This window comes from Ambystoma mexicanum, chromosome 5p (genome assembly GCF_040938575.1).
Source record: "Ambystoma mexicanum isolate Mex_15411 chromosome 5p, UKY_AmexF1_1, whole genome shotgun sequence".
Lineage (NCBI taxonomy): Eukaryota > Metazoa > Chordata > Amphibia > Caudata > Ambystomatidae > Ambystoma > Ambystoma mexicanum.
In genome coordinates, this window is record NC_090930.1 from 1,209,639,293 (window position 1) to 1,209,656,237 (window position 16,945).

The following is a 16,945-nucleotide window of genomic DNA, read 5'->3' on the forward strand; positions in this document are numbered from 1 at the left end:
TCAGCACTTCGAAAATTATGAACTTCCCAATATAATAGATATAGTTTCCAGGAATGTGTGGTAGGTTGAGTTAACAAAAATCAGACAAGTTTCATTTTGAGCAGTCAGGATTTTAGTTCATCAAGGAAATAATATGCATGCCAGTTATTTCTTAAACAAAAAACAGGCAAAATTGCACCACTTCAGGGCAACAAGTTTCAAATGCATATGTTACCTTTCATCTAACTGTATGGTTAAACATATCATAACGTACGAGCAACCAACAATTTTGGGAGAAATATATAAATCATTCTCGCGAGCATTCTTCTAAACTTACCTCCATTTGCAAGGCTTCTGCTAGGCCACGCAGAGCAAACTTTGTTGGAGAATAGGCTGTGTAGCCAAAAAGGCCAATTTGTCCTGCCTGCGAAGACACAAAGACAATGCGCCCCATTCGTCGCTCCTTCATGGTGCCAATCACTGCGCGGCTGGGGTATACGCTGCCCAGGTAATTCACTTCCATTAACCTCTACACAGATAAAAACATGTTAAACCAACATGCATTATGTGCGGTGAAACATACAGTCATCAGTGGGATTCAGGGACATATACATCCGGATTTAAACTTTACAAAAATCAAATTGCATGCCCTTAGGATGATGGCAACTAGTTGCAAAATTAAACGGACTAACTTAAATTAATAAGAATAAGACACTGACTTTTCAAGGCCACTAACACAAGCACATGGCATAGTTGGAAATTACATGGAATAGTATGTGAGAAACCTGACCATATACTCCCACCTACTCCTCCGTGACCTTCCATTCAGGTGGCCAGGGCCAAGTGACGGAGGATCGATCACCTGAGTGGACATTCACAGGGGGTTGGGGGAATACCGAAGGGCGAAATATGGTATTCCCCCTTTCCCCAATTCTACACCAACCCACTCACCCTCAACCTTAATGGGGTATTTCCAATCACACCCCAGCTCCCCCCCTCCCCATTTCCAATAAGTACTGGGACGAGGAAGAGGCAATCGGTAGCAACGAGGATAACCCATAGAAACAACATAGGGATACAAAGTGAGGCTTACCATTGAACACCTTTAAATTGTCCCAGTAATAGAGTCGGGCACGGTCAGGCACATTTCCCCAACTGTGCACACCTGACTCCAATTGACTGACATGCAGTATAAAAAGGGTGGTTCTGCCAGAATCAGAGAGCGAGCTGGGGATGCTGACTGAACCAGAGGAGCCAAGGAGCAGGGAGCAGGGAGCAGGAAGCTGCAGGAAGAGAAGCCTGGAGGATCTGGAGGAGAATCACATGCCAAGACACTGGCCTGGTGTTTGTAAGGGGCTGCAGCGTGGCTAAGGAGCCGTGTTTCCAGAGTACCCGAGCGAGGCCGCCTGTAACCTGCCGGCACTGTTCAGGGAAATGCTCATTCCCTTGGGATGTGTGCCGGTCCAAAGGGTGCATGAGGGGCAGGTGGTTAGACCCTGACCTCGACCCAAACCCATTTGGCCTGCTTGCCAGCGCCGCGCAACTGTTGGTGAGTTTCATGAGACAGAGAGAAACTCAGTAACGTTCAGGTGGCTGGAGCCAAAGCGTTGTTGAGAGAAGAGCCCAATGAGCGAAAGTGGGAGGAAAGCAAGTGAAAGCTGAAAAGCAGTGGAAAAAAAGCAAAGTGAAGCAAGAGACAGGTAAAAGCAAAGCGAAGCAAGCTAAAGCTGGAAAGTAGTGAAAGAAAGCAAAGCGGAATGACAGAAAAGGGGCGCTAGAGGCGCAGCAGTAATAAAAGACAGCAAAGCCAGGACAGTGAGAAAGAAAACAGACAGTCGAGAGAGGGTGCAAGCGACTGAAAGTGAGAAAGAGGGTGCAAGCTACCCGAAAGAAATACAGAGAGTGCAAGAGGCACGTTAAAAGGCAGATGAAGGTGCAAGAGAGCACAATGAAAAGAAGTGTGGAAAGAAGGTGCACAAGTGCACAACAGAGAAAAAAGTGCAGAGGAAAGCTCAGCAAAGTGGAAAAGGACAGAGTGAAAGAGGCACAGAAGAGGAAAAGGTGCCAGAGGATAGGGCGAGGGGTTAGAGGTTAGAGTGGTCGCGGCTGGGAGGAACAAAGAACACAGCGTTCGAAAGTCTGATACTACCCCCATGAAAGAACTGTACAGTGAAAGATAATCCTGACAAAAGGAAATTTGTTTGCAGACAAAAGGGGCCTATGCTTGGGGAAGGGAACCCTCAGAGGCCCCACAAGGACATTGAGAACTTATTTTTTTTGTATTGATTGGCTGAAAAAAACAACTTTTCAATTTAAGACAAGATTACATCATTCAAATGAGAAACAATTAATGTATAGTACAAAAGTTATCTAAAATTCCAAATATACATAGATCAGAAGATATAAAATATCAAACTTAATAAAACACCATCTCATATAAAAGGGATGCTTCATCCTAGGCCTTCTGTCTAGTTAAGTTTCAGCTCATGTAAAAAGCCAATAGTAGCTATTTTTACAGGCATTAGTTTAGCACCAAATACTTGCAACCAGAATTCCTCAGTCTCAATAGCTCCCAAGAGATTGAAACAATTTGCAAAATATTTACAACGTTGTACATGCACTCCAAAGCAATACGTAACAATATGCTTCAAAGTTTCAGGGTGTTCAGCAAGGTTACAGAACCTACAAACATTCTCATGAGAGGCCAGAAGCTGCCGTCTACATTGTATCTCTCTAGTGGACCACAAATTTAAGTGAAATCTCAAAATCTTGTCTAAATTTATGAGATGGATATTTGATTAGATAGAATTCTGGGATTCTGAACCTTTTGTGTCCAAATTGGGCTGGTCCCCAGTGTTTATGGAGCAGACATAATTCTATGGTATAGATCCAGTCCCTTTGATAGAGCTTCAATTTTGCATGGTCAGGATTATTGAAAGATCAATTGTAATATCGGCATCAATGAGAATGTTTAAAGACAAGTTCCGCCAGCTCTTTGGAAAGCGTTGCAAAGATTGTAACAAGTATCTAGCTAGAATATAGGAGATATCCTTGTATTGCAGGGAGATTATACATTTCCTTAGCAACGAGCACAATTTCCAAGCAAACATACTGTACAGAGATAACAAGCCTAATTCAAAGCGAATCTGGGCATTAGGTACGCAGTTGGGTAAATTGAAGTACTGAGCGCCAGAATTTACCCTCTAATCGGTCCCAGAACACGCAAGTTTCAGGCATACGGGATTCAGAACCATAGGTGATGGGTATCACTTTCAGTGAGAAAAAAGATAAAAAAAAGAGGACATGTGAAATTAACAAACCTATAAAGAATTGCTTTAGACAGAGATTCCTGTAATTTGGAATTTATATCTGCTAAATCGAGTGATTCATTCTCCGTGTTACTGATAGTCATCCCTAAATATCTGTAAATTGGAGTGGAAAGGATACATTCCTGATCTAGGGTCCAAGTAAACAGCTTTCGGTCTTCAACCTTGAATTGCAGCATTCCATGACTTGGGTTTGTGCTAGATTAACAGTCATGGCATTTTCATGTACATAGGATGCTAAACCTCTAATTAATCTTTGCAATCCCACTAGAGTTTTAGAAGGTAGGATAAGATCAGCTGCATAAAGGACCCATTGAATCTGATGGGATCCTAATTTAGGGGCATCTGAATTGATGTTTATACGTTTTTCACCCATATCTAGAATAAAGATTTAAGATGGTGGCCGCCAAAATGCACCCTTCCTTAAGACCCCGAAAAGTCGGGAGGGATGTCGTAAACCGACTGTCAGGAGCAATTCTAATACGTATTGAAGTGTTGGAATGAAGCAATGAGATCACTTTAATCAAGGAAAAAGGACAACCCATTTTTGTCAATTTATGCAACATCAGTGCTCGATCGATGGAATCAAAGGCCTCTCTGAAATCAACGAAGGCTATAAAATAGCGGCTGTTTTTGCTGATGACAGAGGGTCTTGATTGAGGTGATCGTAACAATATTGATGGCTGTACCCTTTCCTGCAACAAAACCGGTCTGGAACATGTCCTGGATATTCTTTGATTTGATCCAATGATGAAGATCTTGCAAGATCAAAGACGCAAACATTTTCCCTGGCGCATCAAGAAGGGCGATAGGTCTGTAGTTAGCTGGATTATGCCTATCACCCTTCTTGAATATAGGAACAATAAGGGAACAGCACCAGGATTTTGGGAGCTTTTGTGCAAGTATAATTTGAGAGAATAGCTCAAAAAGAATAGAGGCCCACAGTTCCAGGAACTGTTTCAACATAGAGTTAGAGAGGCCATCGGGGCCAGGGGCTCTTGAACGGCTAGCTCTATGAATATAATAAAGAATGTCATCAGCAGAGAAGGATATCGAAAAAAGTACTTCCAGTTTAGGGAAAGGGAGTGAAAAATTTGAGTCAGCGGCTGCATATAGCCGAGAGAAGTGAGCATGCCATTGGGTCGATGAAGCATCATTCATTTGCATACAGCTTTGTGAGCGCTTATAGATTTTACTAATTACAGCCCAAGTTCCAGCAGAGTTTTTGGAGCATATTTTAGTTAGCATGGACTCGCTATAATTTTGAAACAAAGCAGCTTGATGAGCTCTTCTCCAGTTTCTAGATCTTATCTTAATAGTTTTTAGGGTGGACCATCGCAACTCGTCTGGTAAAAATAGGGCCAATTTCCTTTCTCTTCTGAATAACGCTTTTCTCCTTTGCATATCCAGATCAAAAGGTATGATTAGTCGAGTGCGAAATAATCTGTTTAGGAGGTAGTGCCAAATTGATGTAGCAAGTTTGTGTAGTCAAGGCCAGTTGCGATGGAAGGCTGGTATTTCAGAAACCCATCCTTCAACAAAATGCTGAACTGTGATAGCTTGAATTCAGTCCAATGCAATCGATTCACGGCACAATGATTGTGCAACCGCATTCCAGTATACATTAATTATAGAGTAGTAAGTCTGCCTAATATTTATCTGTACGAGCTGCAGATATGGGTTAGGTGCTTGCTGCGCCACAAAAGAAATATATGGGCTGGTTTTTAAGGCAACCAAGAGGCCTGACATCGGGCGACCTCTGGATGAACAAATCGCTGGGTTTAGAATTATGGTGCGATTATCCCAAGATGGACACTGAGTTACCAACGTTTCTTGAAAAAGAATAACATCGTAATCATCCAGTTTATTAACTGAGGGCAATAGGAGATGTCTATGTCATCTCGTGTTCCAACTTAGAAGAGCGATAGAGATCGTGGAGGAGAGGGTAGGCTTAACTATTTGCACACACGCATTTACATCACAAAAAAATCTGGGCAGGGCTTTTTAAAGAGCCAACAGTCTCTGTAGGTCCTTCCTTCAGTTGATGCTTCCTTGTATTGAAGGAAGGATCAGGATCAGATCTCGTGATCTCTATCAGCAGATAAAAACCTCACTCATTTAACTCAGATTGTTGCACCCACAAGGTGTTAAGTACGACTCTTGATCGTAGCCAAATCCTGGCAACAGAAAGATCGAAGTCATAGGGGAATTCCACCAATTCGATATCGCAGGTTTTGATATCTTCAAGCATTGGAATATCTCCAAGGATTGCCAGGATACTGCTTCGATTCAGGTCGTATTTGGTATGTGGAAGATCTCTACATTTAATAATTAGAAAGTGAAGCCGGTGCTTGGACCCATATTTTTTTTAAAAGAGAATGGTGTCCAGATGTTTCGTTAAATGATTAGGAAATTAGTCAAAGACTCGCTTAGGAAGCACTAGTGGTGTTTTAGGCAACAAAAGAGGCTTTAGTTTTTGTCTGTCAAGCGTCTGTCAGGAGGTGTTTTTCCACTTGCTGATCATGTCGCCTAAGTGTACTCGATGGTTTGGCAAAATGTTTGGACATGTATTGCTCGATTGCTCTAGACATCATTTGTTCGAGTGGAAGACGCACAGATGTAAAGTCAGCTTGTCCGAAGTCCTCGATTTTTTAAGCAACTTGAGGATTAATCGGAGGGACAACAGAAACATCTGGAGTCAGAATGGATCCTAAGGATTCAATAGGAGGAGGAGTGGATGGATTGGTGGTTTCCATTGGTATAATATTAGTATCAGATTACACAGAGTAAGTTTAATGGGTTGGGAGGACATAAGAACAATCTCTTTTTGAATTTCAGAGCGCCTGAGTGCTAAGTAGTTTTTAATAGCTGCTCCCAACACAGAAGGATTGGTCAACTTTTGAGAGTTATTGAGTAAAGATTGCTGGTTCTCGGTTAGTGCGACAAGCTCATTCAAAGGAGCATAGGATAGGGGAAATGCAGAAGGCAAAGTTTCTTTGATTTTTTTAGCCAAAGTCATTTGAGCATACTTAAGTTGCACCGCTTTGGCTGCGAGAGTTAATTTCTTTGTTGGAAGCTGAATTGTTTTAATAAACGACTTTGCGGCTGAGGAAGTGATATGCTGACAAGCTTGGTTTTTAGGTTTTTTTCTCAATTTTCGTAGGATTAAGTTTACTTAGTAATATCCTTTATGGGTAAGGAGCTCCCAGAAAAAATAGTGTATGATTGTTTTTGCAGGGCTGTACAAGCGGAAAGAGAAACACTTGCAGCAGTACCTGCAGAGAACGGTTCATTGGGGGCATCCAAAGGTTTCAAAAATGAGGGGGAGAAGAGTACTAGGAACTGTTTGAGCAGGCACATCACCATCCGCAGGAACGCTTTGCATTGAAGTCAAGCAAATTTTTCTGGCTTTAGTCTGCATCTGCAATGTAAGTTTGTATTGCCATTTAGTCAGTTTTAGTCCGTTTAGTCCATTTTACAATCTGCATAGCTTGTTTTGTCAACTTCGAATCCAAAAGTTTCATACAATTTAAACAAGGACGAAATCGCTAGATTCATTGCATGAAGAGTTGTTTCCACTAGCATTGCAGTGGGAACTGTCAGCTGAGGGGGTGGTACCGGGGAACCTTGAAAAGGAGGATGGGCAGATATCGGAGCAGGGGGGCGGAGGGTGACGCGGAGTGGGAACAATATGGGAGGAAGCTACCACTGAGATGTCATCTGAGTAAATGTGGGATACTTCAGGCAAATTGAAGTTGGTTTCATGCTCTCCGCCATAAACGATGAACAAATGGAGTTCAATAAAAGCGGGATTAGTTTTTACACAAGAGGCGGGAAATGTAGATAGTGATTGTGAACCTACTTTAGGTGCAAGCGGCAGGAGAGCGTTGAAGAATGGGCAGTCTCCTCTCATGGGAGTAGCTATAACAGCATTGGGGGTTCCCTCAGTCTCACAAATTTTATCCAGGGACCCACAAGTGGGCAATGTCCCTGGGTTTACATGTGTAGATAAATCACTACCTTTAATCATGATTGCATCCGAAACAGTGAGAGAGGGGGCTAGGGGTAAAATAGGTACAATGCTAGGAGCGACTGGGGTAGCAGGTAATAAAACCGTACTAGCAGTGTTGCAGAGTTCTCCTAACGGGTTAAATAACATGTGATGGATATCTCGAGAACTTACCTTATGTTTGGAGCAGCCAAAAGCAAGAGCCTGAGACCCGGAACTCGAGCGAGGTTGCAGCGTGCTACCCAGTTGTTTTCTTTTTGAGTTGGCAATTGTAGGAGTCACGGGATCCGGCATATTTGTTTTCAGGGAGTAAATGCCGCACCACATGGGCCAGACTCAGAAAGTCAGGGTGTGGAAGTAAGGCAGTATATCAACACTCCAAAATAGCAGATAAACACAGACGCTGTACCCTGCACAGTGAACAGCAAACTGCTCACTTAGGAATCACTTGTGAAGCGCACACTGAAGCGCGTTCACAGAGGATAAAAAGCGCGCTCTGGAAGGTAGGCAGAGTCCGTATGGTAGAGCCACCAATACAATCAAGATTGCAGCGGTCACAGGGTCGCAGTCGCGGAAGCACGACCAGAACAGCAAAAAGCAGTGTCTCCTCTCAGCACAGCCAACAGCTCACTTAGGAATCACTTGTGAAACTTTACAAGCAAGGCCTAGACCTGGGGAAGGGGCCCTGGGACGCCTGAATTGAACTGTCAATCCTCAATAAAGTTGTAAGATAAGAAACTTTGAATCTTTGGTATGACGTCCTTTCATTGCGGGATGTTTTTTCACTCGGTTTTTTACTGAGAATTTTTTGCCGAAAAAAACGAATCAAATTTTTGGGGGGCAATGAAATGACATGGAACCGAATCTTTTGACCAAGAGGGGCCTAGGCCTGGGGAAGGGAAACCTAAGAAGCCCTATAAAGACATTGTTGAACTTTGAGAAGAGAGGCCTAGACTTGGGGAAAGGAACACGAACTGTGCATTTTTGTCTGGAACTGGAAGGATCAAAGCTTGGGGAAGGGAACCCCAAGAGACAGAGACATTGTGAACTCTATTGACTTAACGGCAAGAGCCCTGCATGGAAGGTTCGAAGCACAACCCTTTTGGGTTGAACTATTTTTAACTGGCCGAACTACACCTATTGGTAAGACTACCTGAAACCAGCTGTGGTTGATTTTTCCATTTAGGAGTCCCCATTTTTCCTTTAAGAAAATCCCCTATCACATTTGGTTTAAGAGTGAGGGCAAGCATAGCTTTGGACTTGCGGACATCGACGGCCCTTAGATGCATCAGTTGAGGGAACAATCCCTTAGAGTTGGGGCCAGGTAGGCATTACACAAACCCCACAAAGTTAAATATTAAAGGTTTTCAAACTGTTACTTTTGAGTATGTCTCTCTTGATACCATGCCTGTCTCACACGTAGCAGACATGGTACACTTCAGAGAAAGCCTATTATAAAAATACACACACACAGGCCCATTATACTCCATACCTTCTGCCATCACAGCAATTAAGTTACTTTCCCCATGTACTAAGTTCACTGGCATAGTGCACAGGTTAAATCAAGCAGATGTTAAGGGTGTCAAGAACAAGTAGTTTGTCTGAAACATAAAGTGGTACTTTACTGAGACTTCTTGATTTCAATTTTACACCCACAGAGATAGGATAACAAAGGGAATGTCCCCATTCAATTCCAAGTGCACCTCTATGCCTGGTGTACATTATTTTTACTAAACCACAAGCTAAAACATTTTTTAAAAATCAATAACTAAGGAAAGTGCAAATATAACCAGTGCAGCACTTTGGAATTCCACCATTCAAATTGCTGCATCTGTCAGAGCTTTAAAAAAAATTAAAATACCCCAAAAAAAGAAAATTATTGAATTCTTGATTTCCAAGAAACAAAACGGACAGGTATCGAGAGTGCACGATTGTGCGGGTTTTCTCAAATTCTTTTAGAGGATCTCAAACTGCATACCCCAAAATATCCTGAAGCCTTAAGTCAAGGCATTCAGAAAAGAGCTGATGTCGAATAACTGGTTTTCGTTCTATAGAGGTATATCTTAGTTGCAGACAGATCTTCGTTCTCCGAGCTTATGTCATGAGTAACTATTAAAGCTCACACTAATTTTAGATCGATTCCCCAGAAATACACAAAATGCATTTAGCTATATACAACTGTGTAGCGTTAGCATTTGGTGTGCAGACTGTAGCCATTAAGTGCTGCTAGCCAAGCCTTTTCACTTGGGCCTCTGACGGCTCAGGGCTGTTAACGCCAAAGCCTACATGCCAAACAGGTACTTAATGCTGTTAGCATGATATGATATTAGATGAGTAATTTATAAATCGCTTAATACCCAGAGGTTTCTAAGCACGGACCCGGGGATCAAACCTGTGTAGCTCTGTGTCGTCTTGCTTCTAAGGCGAGCAGGTTGCCCCTGAGCTATCCTTCCGAGAGGATAGCTGGGCCGCTAACAGTTGGTTTTAAAAAAAAATGGGTGTGTGCCCAATTTCCTTTATACAAATGAAGATGCCACTCAGAAAATACAAAGGAGCACTGACGGCCTCTGATGAGAGATGCAGCTGGGGGAACAGATGGATGGAGGAGAGGGGAGGGGAGGGACCTAGAGACGAGTGCAGAAAAGTGGATTGCGGTAAAGGCCAAACCAAATGGCGGCTCGGCAGAGTGGTGCCGTGAGGGTGGAAAAGAATGTGGGCGTATACCAGCTATTATCAGCCCATGTTATAAGACTACCGATTGGATGGTGCCACTCGCCCAGGTGCTAATTCACATTTAAGTTACAGAATTCAAAAGCACACCTTCCTTTGCTTGCAGGTTTGATTTGAGTGCCATGTATGAAAAAGGAGCACTATTTTATTCGATATTTTTGACATAGCACCACACCTCATCAGGAAAAGAGGATGCGCTGTGTGTGGTGTTAAAACTCCATTAAAGCTCTACTTGGAAGGTATGCAACTTTTCATTTCGCGGCATCAGATCTACGATTCTTTTACATGTCTGGTAGAACAAGCAAGCTAGCATCTTGGGGATGTACAGTCAGACTAATGCTTGCAATTAAGGCCCTGTATTCTGGAACCTCATTAAAAGTTATATTAGACTGCGCAAGTAGTTTATCGAGTTAAATTCCAATGAGCAGAGGTTTGAAACAAGGGTGCCCCTTGGCGCCAGCTCTTTTTAATTTGTTTGTAGCAGATTTGGTGGGCACTCTAGAGAAGTCTAGATCAATCCTTTCACGTTTTAGTGGGCGATTGGTAGGTCACCTATTATTTGCTAATGACCTGGTGCTTATAGACCAGGCACCAATTGTTCTTCAGCGACCATTAATGGCCTTGCAACAACATGCAGATAAAAACAAATCGGAGGATAAACGTACCAAAAACGAACATCCTTATCCTTGTATCAGCACGGGGCAGGAAAGGTGGTTTGAGAAAGTGGTTCCTAAATAAAGAACAAGTTTCCTACGTGAAATCATTTACCTACCGGACAAGGTTGGTAAATATTAGTGTAAACAACAGCCCAAGAACAGCTCAATTAAGGATAAAAACTAAACATCTAGCGGTACAGGCCGCTATCTCGGGAGGATAGCTCAGGGGCAACGCACTCGCCTTGGAAGCAAGACGATGCAGTGCAACACAGGTTCAATCCTCGGGTCTGTGCTTAGAATCCTCTGGGTATTAAGCGTGTTCTAAATAACCAATCATAATCATATCCTACACTTAAAAGTTTGGGTGTTTCTCTTTGATTTATAGAATGAAGGTGGTGGCCATACTTACTTACGGGCAGAAGTATTTATTTCTACTACACATTCAATATGGGTTACACTGGAGGGCTCATTTTGGAAGAAAGTGCTGTGTCTTCCTACTACGGCCCCTATGACAATGATACAGTGGGGGCGTGGCCTGGAGCCGATGACGTACAGAGGCTGAATAGCCGAGCTCCGGCCGAGACGCCGTTTCTCGATCCTTTTTACCGGTATAAGAAGTGCCTACGACCGCGAAAAACTAATGCGGAGGTGGGAGAAGCCGACCCCGACGCAACCTGCTTGACCAACCGGGAAATCGGACCCTCTGGTCTGCGAAATTGTCCTTGAATCATACTCCCTCCCCCGCTCCCATACGCCTCCAAGATGGCGTCCGGCACCATTTAGCGGAAACTCCGAGAAGGAAGCCGCCATCGAACAGCATCCGGGGACTAAGGTGGCCAGATCGAGGAGAGACACCACGACGGAGCACGATCGCATGCAGAACATCGGAAGGGAGAGCCCCCATCCTGCTTCTCACTACTGGGCGAGGCCCGCCACAGCGGCACCTCTACACCCGTGGTACACTACGCGGGCTCATCCATCGCTGGGGACGGCCCGCTGAGGGCGCACACTACCACCGGAGGTTCCTCCCCAGCGTCGCCCCGGGGCACAGGACATCGAGAACCAGCTGCAAGAGCGTGAATGCGGCGCCCACATATCTCTCGCTCAGAGGCAGGGGCAGTTCAGCGACTTCACAGATATAGCACCCCTATCCCCCTGCAGATTCGGATTTATTGACTTTTGACACCTTGGGAACGTCACTCATTACTCTATACACGGAGAGACGGCTGATACCCCCACCGGTAACTCATCTAAAGTGTCCCAAGGGCAGCATCACCGAGACTCCAAAATGGCTGCCAGGAACAAAGCGAAAGCATCCACCATGGACTTATTTGTATCCGCCAAGCCAAAAACCCCCACACTGGCTTGCTCTTGTGCTCCAGAGATTACCCACACGAAAGAGGGGGAAACCACGGATAACCACTCCCAAATATTGGAGGCTATTGCTTCATTGAGGACACACATAGACTCTAAGATCGACAAATTTAAAATGGACATTCAACTCATGCGACAGGACGCCCGCAAATTAACCGAGAGGGTGACAAACACCGAGACTTCATTAGAAGAAACGGCAGGAGCCACGGCAGTCTTGAAGTCCAAGGTTGCAGACCTAGAGAAGAAAGGGGCGATCCTAGAGGAGAGATCCGAGGAGGCTGAAGGTCGGGCTAGACGGGGCAATATTAGGATCCTAGGAGTACCGGAGGGAAACAAAGGCCCGAACACTACAGCCTATATAGAATCCTTGCTACAACAGGCGATTGGGGCCGGGAAATTGTCGCAAGGATTTGCGGTCGAAAGGGCCCACAGGTCACTCCAGAAGCGGCCCCCACCTGAATCATTTCCACGGCCAATAATTGCTAAAATCCTAAACTTTCAAGATAGGGAGATTATCCTTCGTCACTCCAGGGAAGAAGGCCCCATCGAACATGGCGACTCTAAAATAACCATTTATCCCGATTACACTCAGAAAGTGCAGAGGGAGAGGAACTCTTTTGTCTCGGTAAAAGCAAGACTCCGACAATTGAACCTGAAATACAGGCTGCTCTACCCATCACGCCTGAAAGTCATCTTCAACAGACGAGCCATATTCCTAGAAAACCCAATGGCCGCCAACATGTGGCTGGAAGACAACAACCTTGCAGATGGTAAAGATGCTCCCCAGATGGAAGAATGAGTCTCTCAGACCGTCGACACACGCTGCCATAAATGACCACAACAAGCACAATCAACCGGACCCCAGAAGGTAATCCAACTATCAGTTAGCTACATAGAAACAGCCCTCATTCGGTCTCTCCGCCAGACACCAGCCCTATCCCCCGCAAACAATCCGGTTCGGGACAGCCACCTGCCCGACCCAGCTCGCGCCCGACACCCGGATGGGTCTGGACGGCTCGAGAGCGCCCGAGCACCACAACGAAGATGTAGTCGGTGGGCGCACCAGTTTGAGTTTTGTTAACAGTTTTGTTAGTTATACAGTCTTCATAGCACTATCGCCGAAGAAACACAGGATGGGTGCATGCCACAACTTGGGGGTAAAAGAACCCGATTACTCCCGTCAACGGCCTAATAACCTAAGATTGGCATCACTACAGGCTCCAGAGGATGAGCTGCCAGCCAGCCTCAAAACATTGACCCGATGGCGTCACAACTCAAGGTCATGACGTGGAATGTGAGAGGGATGGGCTCATACCTGAGACGAAATCGAATACAATCCCATCTTCCCAGGAAAAAGGTCTCAATTGCAATGTTACAAGAGACGCATGTTACGGAAGACACCATGTCCAAAATAATAGAGCGATGGGCTGGGACCGGGAGAGGTTCCCCCCTACTCCAAATACTCAAGGGGGGTGCTCACATGGGTGAACCCGAATGTGCCCTTCCAATTGCAAGGATTCGAGTCCGATAAAGAAGGAAGGTTTGTGATAATGTGGGGCACCATCGAACAGACTCCAATCTGCCTAGTTAATTCGTACTTCCCGCAACACGGGATACCATCTCACCTCAGGGCAATATGCTCAAAGATGGCACACCACCGAAATAGGACATTTATATGGGGGGGAGGGGGATTTGAACTGCGTCATGGATGGCTCTATGGACAGGTTTGCACCCCCTCCCCCCCATCCAAGTAACCCCGCAACATGTGCTCTGACAGAAACACTGCAACAACTCGACTTGGTGGATATTTGGAGTGAACAACATCCTGTTGAAAAGATCTATTCCTATTATTCAGCCCCGCATAAGATCCACACGAGAATCAACTATCTGTTCATCGACAGGGAACAAATATCATTGGCAGAAACCACGGCATATTTAGGAAGATCAATCTCAGATCACTCCCCACTGATAATGCAATGGCAATTAACAGGGCCTAGACCACCAATCCGCATGTGGAGAATGCCCACTGCAGCCCTCGCCGACCCGGAGTTCAGGGAAGACCTCGCTGAAAAACTAGAAGAATACATTGACATTAATAAAGGCTCCTATCTACCTGGAGCACACTGTGGGAAGCCTTGAAGGTGGTGACCAGAGGAGAAATAATATCAAAAGCTGGAGGCACTCGTAGGCAATTGAGGCTGAACTCGAAGCACATGAAAAAGATCTCCCGTCTAGAATCCACCTCAAATATTACTCCGGAAGTTGAAACGAAGTTGAAGGAAGCCCCCGAGAAGTGCCAATCTTCCTGGGACATATTGGAGAAGTTTGACTTCGCGACATACACTACCAGGTCTCATAAGGAATCCGACAAACCCGGCAGACTGCTGGCCTGGCTGTTTAAGTGTGAAAGTCCCAGGCACCTCCCAACGGAGATACTAGACGAGAATGAGACAAGTCATACGACATAACTGGGAATTAATGAAGCGTTTGCTAAATTCTACGCCAGATTGTACTCCCACGAAACATAAATAGACAGAGACGAAATCAAAGAAACACTAGATGAGATAGGCCTCCCCAACATATCCAGCGAACATAGAGAGGCACTCGAGATGGAAATCACAGCAGAAGACGTGACTAGTGCAATCCGATCGCTAGCCACCTGTAAGGCTCCCGGAAGCGACGCCCTCCCGCCTGAATTTTATGAAACATACGAATCCATCCTCACCCCAATCCTCCACAAGGTCTACCTGGAGGCCTACGAAAACGGGGTCTTACCTAACACTATGAAAGACAATAATTATTCCCATGCTCAAACCAAACAAACCACCCACTGACTGACTCTTATCGCCCTCTGGCCGTGTTAAATTATGATAGTAAGATCCTCACCACTATACTGGCCAGCAGACACGCTAGGGTGGTAGGGTCCCTAATCCACGAAGACCAGAATGGCTTTGTCCCAGGACGCAACACCACGGCCAACCTGAGAAGGCTTCAACACATTACGGCCGAAACCTATGAGAATGAGGAAGACCTGGCAGTACTATCACTCGATGCCATCAAGGCCTTTGATTCCATCTTCTGGGAGTGGCTCATCGAGGTGCTGAGGGGGAGGGGGTTTGGCGAGGGCTTTGTCAGATGGATCACAGTACTCTATAATTCTCCTATGGCAAGAGTAAAAACCGGCAGAACGGTGTCTGAATCCTGGAAAATACAAAGGGGCACCAGACAAGGGTGCCCACTGTCGCCCATGCTATACATATTGGGCCTTGAGCCGATTGCCATATACTTTAGGAATCAATTTTTTGACGCTGGCATCAAAGTGGGCAACGAACATAACATAATATCCCTGTACGCGGACTATGTCCTTTTATACTTGAAAGATCCCTAGGTCAACGCACCAATCACATTGGATGTACTAGACAACTATGCAAAATACTCCGGGATCAAATTCAGTAGACTGAAATCTTCTGCCTTTCCCTTGGCCAGCCTGAGAGGCTTAGAAGAAACTGACCTCCCGGACATTGGAATAAAGTGGCAACTCGACAAGTTCCGGTACCTAGGAATTAATGTGAGTCACACCCCGATGCTCAAACACGAGCACAACACGGAGGTAGCAATAACCAGCCTTCGCAGATCCATGAAGTTTTGGTCTAGACTCCCACTTGCGATGGTGGGCAGGGCAGCAATCATCAAGATGATAGTCCTCCCCCGATTTCTGTACTTCTTCGTCAACATATGCCACTACGTCAGACCGCCCTTCTTTAAGAAATTAGAGGCACTTATCAGGGACTTCCTATGGGGACCTACCAGGGATAAATTGACTTTGGCTGCCCTATCCCTCCCATAGAAGGAGGGGAATACAACTCCCAGACCTCCAGTTGTATTATCTTGCGGCACAGCTTAGCCACGTGACGAAGTGGCTTTTTGACGAACCATCAGCCGAGCTGGGACTATTGAAACAATCTCCCTCCAGAATATTCCCCAGGGAAACTCTTTGGAACCCTCTACGACAATCCCCAGATGCCCCCCTGATTGTCGAACTTGGCAGGCAGATCTGGACCAGAACCTGCTACATCAGACAGGTGAAACACCCTTACTCTCCAGACAACCCCATTCTGGTTGACGTGTGCAAAACAGAATCGGATCTCTCCACATCCAGGAGGTGAGAGGACTCCGGAATCTACACATGGGGAGACATGTTTGAGAAGGGCGAATTCAGGGATTTTGAATCGCTGCGGGCTAATGAGGGGCTATCAAGCGGCCAGTTCCTCTGGTAGTATCGGCTCAAACAAATGGCCAAGAAGATCTGGTGCAGCTGGCCGGAGGAACCCACCCCGGACCCACTGTTACAAGAGATGCATGACCTCACGGATGGCTGGAAACCGGTCTCTCGACTCTATAGGAGACTCATCGAAACCCAACCCCAAAAGTGCGACACTGAAGGCGAAATGGGAAACAGATTTTGAAACTACGCTTACAGACAAGGAATGGGAAAGAACGCTACTATACCCAAAGAAGGTGTCGAGAAACTCCAGATTCGGTCAGATACAACTAAACGTCCTGTATCGGACGTATCTGACCCTACACAGGGTGGCCTCCTTCAACAAACAGGCCTCCCTGGCTTGCCCGTGGTGCGGAAACGACAAAGCTGATCTGATCCACATGTTCTGGACTTGCACCAGGACAATGGCGCTGTGGTCCAAAGTCAAACAAACCTGCACTGACGCCGGGGTAAGCAGATACGAATGGACACCCGGAGAATGCTTATTAGGGGCCTACCCCAGACCAAGCAAATACAAACATGTCGTTAAATTGATGGACATTTCATGTATCCTTGCAAAAAGAACTATAGCCATAGCATGGAAGTCACC

General features: G+C 45.4%; 1 protein-coding gene across 2 annotated transcripts in view; it reads right to left on the reverse strand.

The window, feature by feature from the left end:
* Positions 1–16,945, reverse strand: part of KDSR (3-ketodihydrosphingosine reductase) — a 738,731-nt gene that overhangs the window by 415,515 nt on the left and 306,271 nt on the right. For both annotated transcript variants that reach the window (XM_069613690.1, XM_069613691.1), the window contains exon 6: positions 317–508. In XM_069613690.1, the coding sequence (XP_069469791.1) occupies positions 317–508 (192 nt within the window). The remainder of the gene's footprint in view (positions 1–316; positions 509–16,945) is intronic.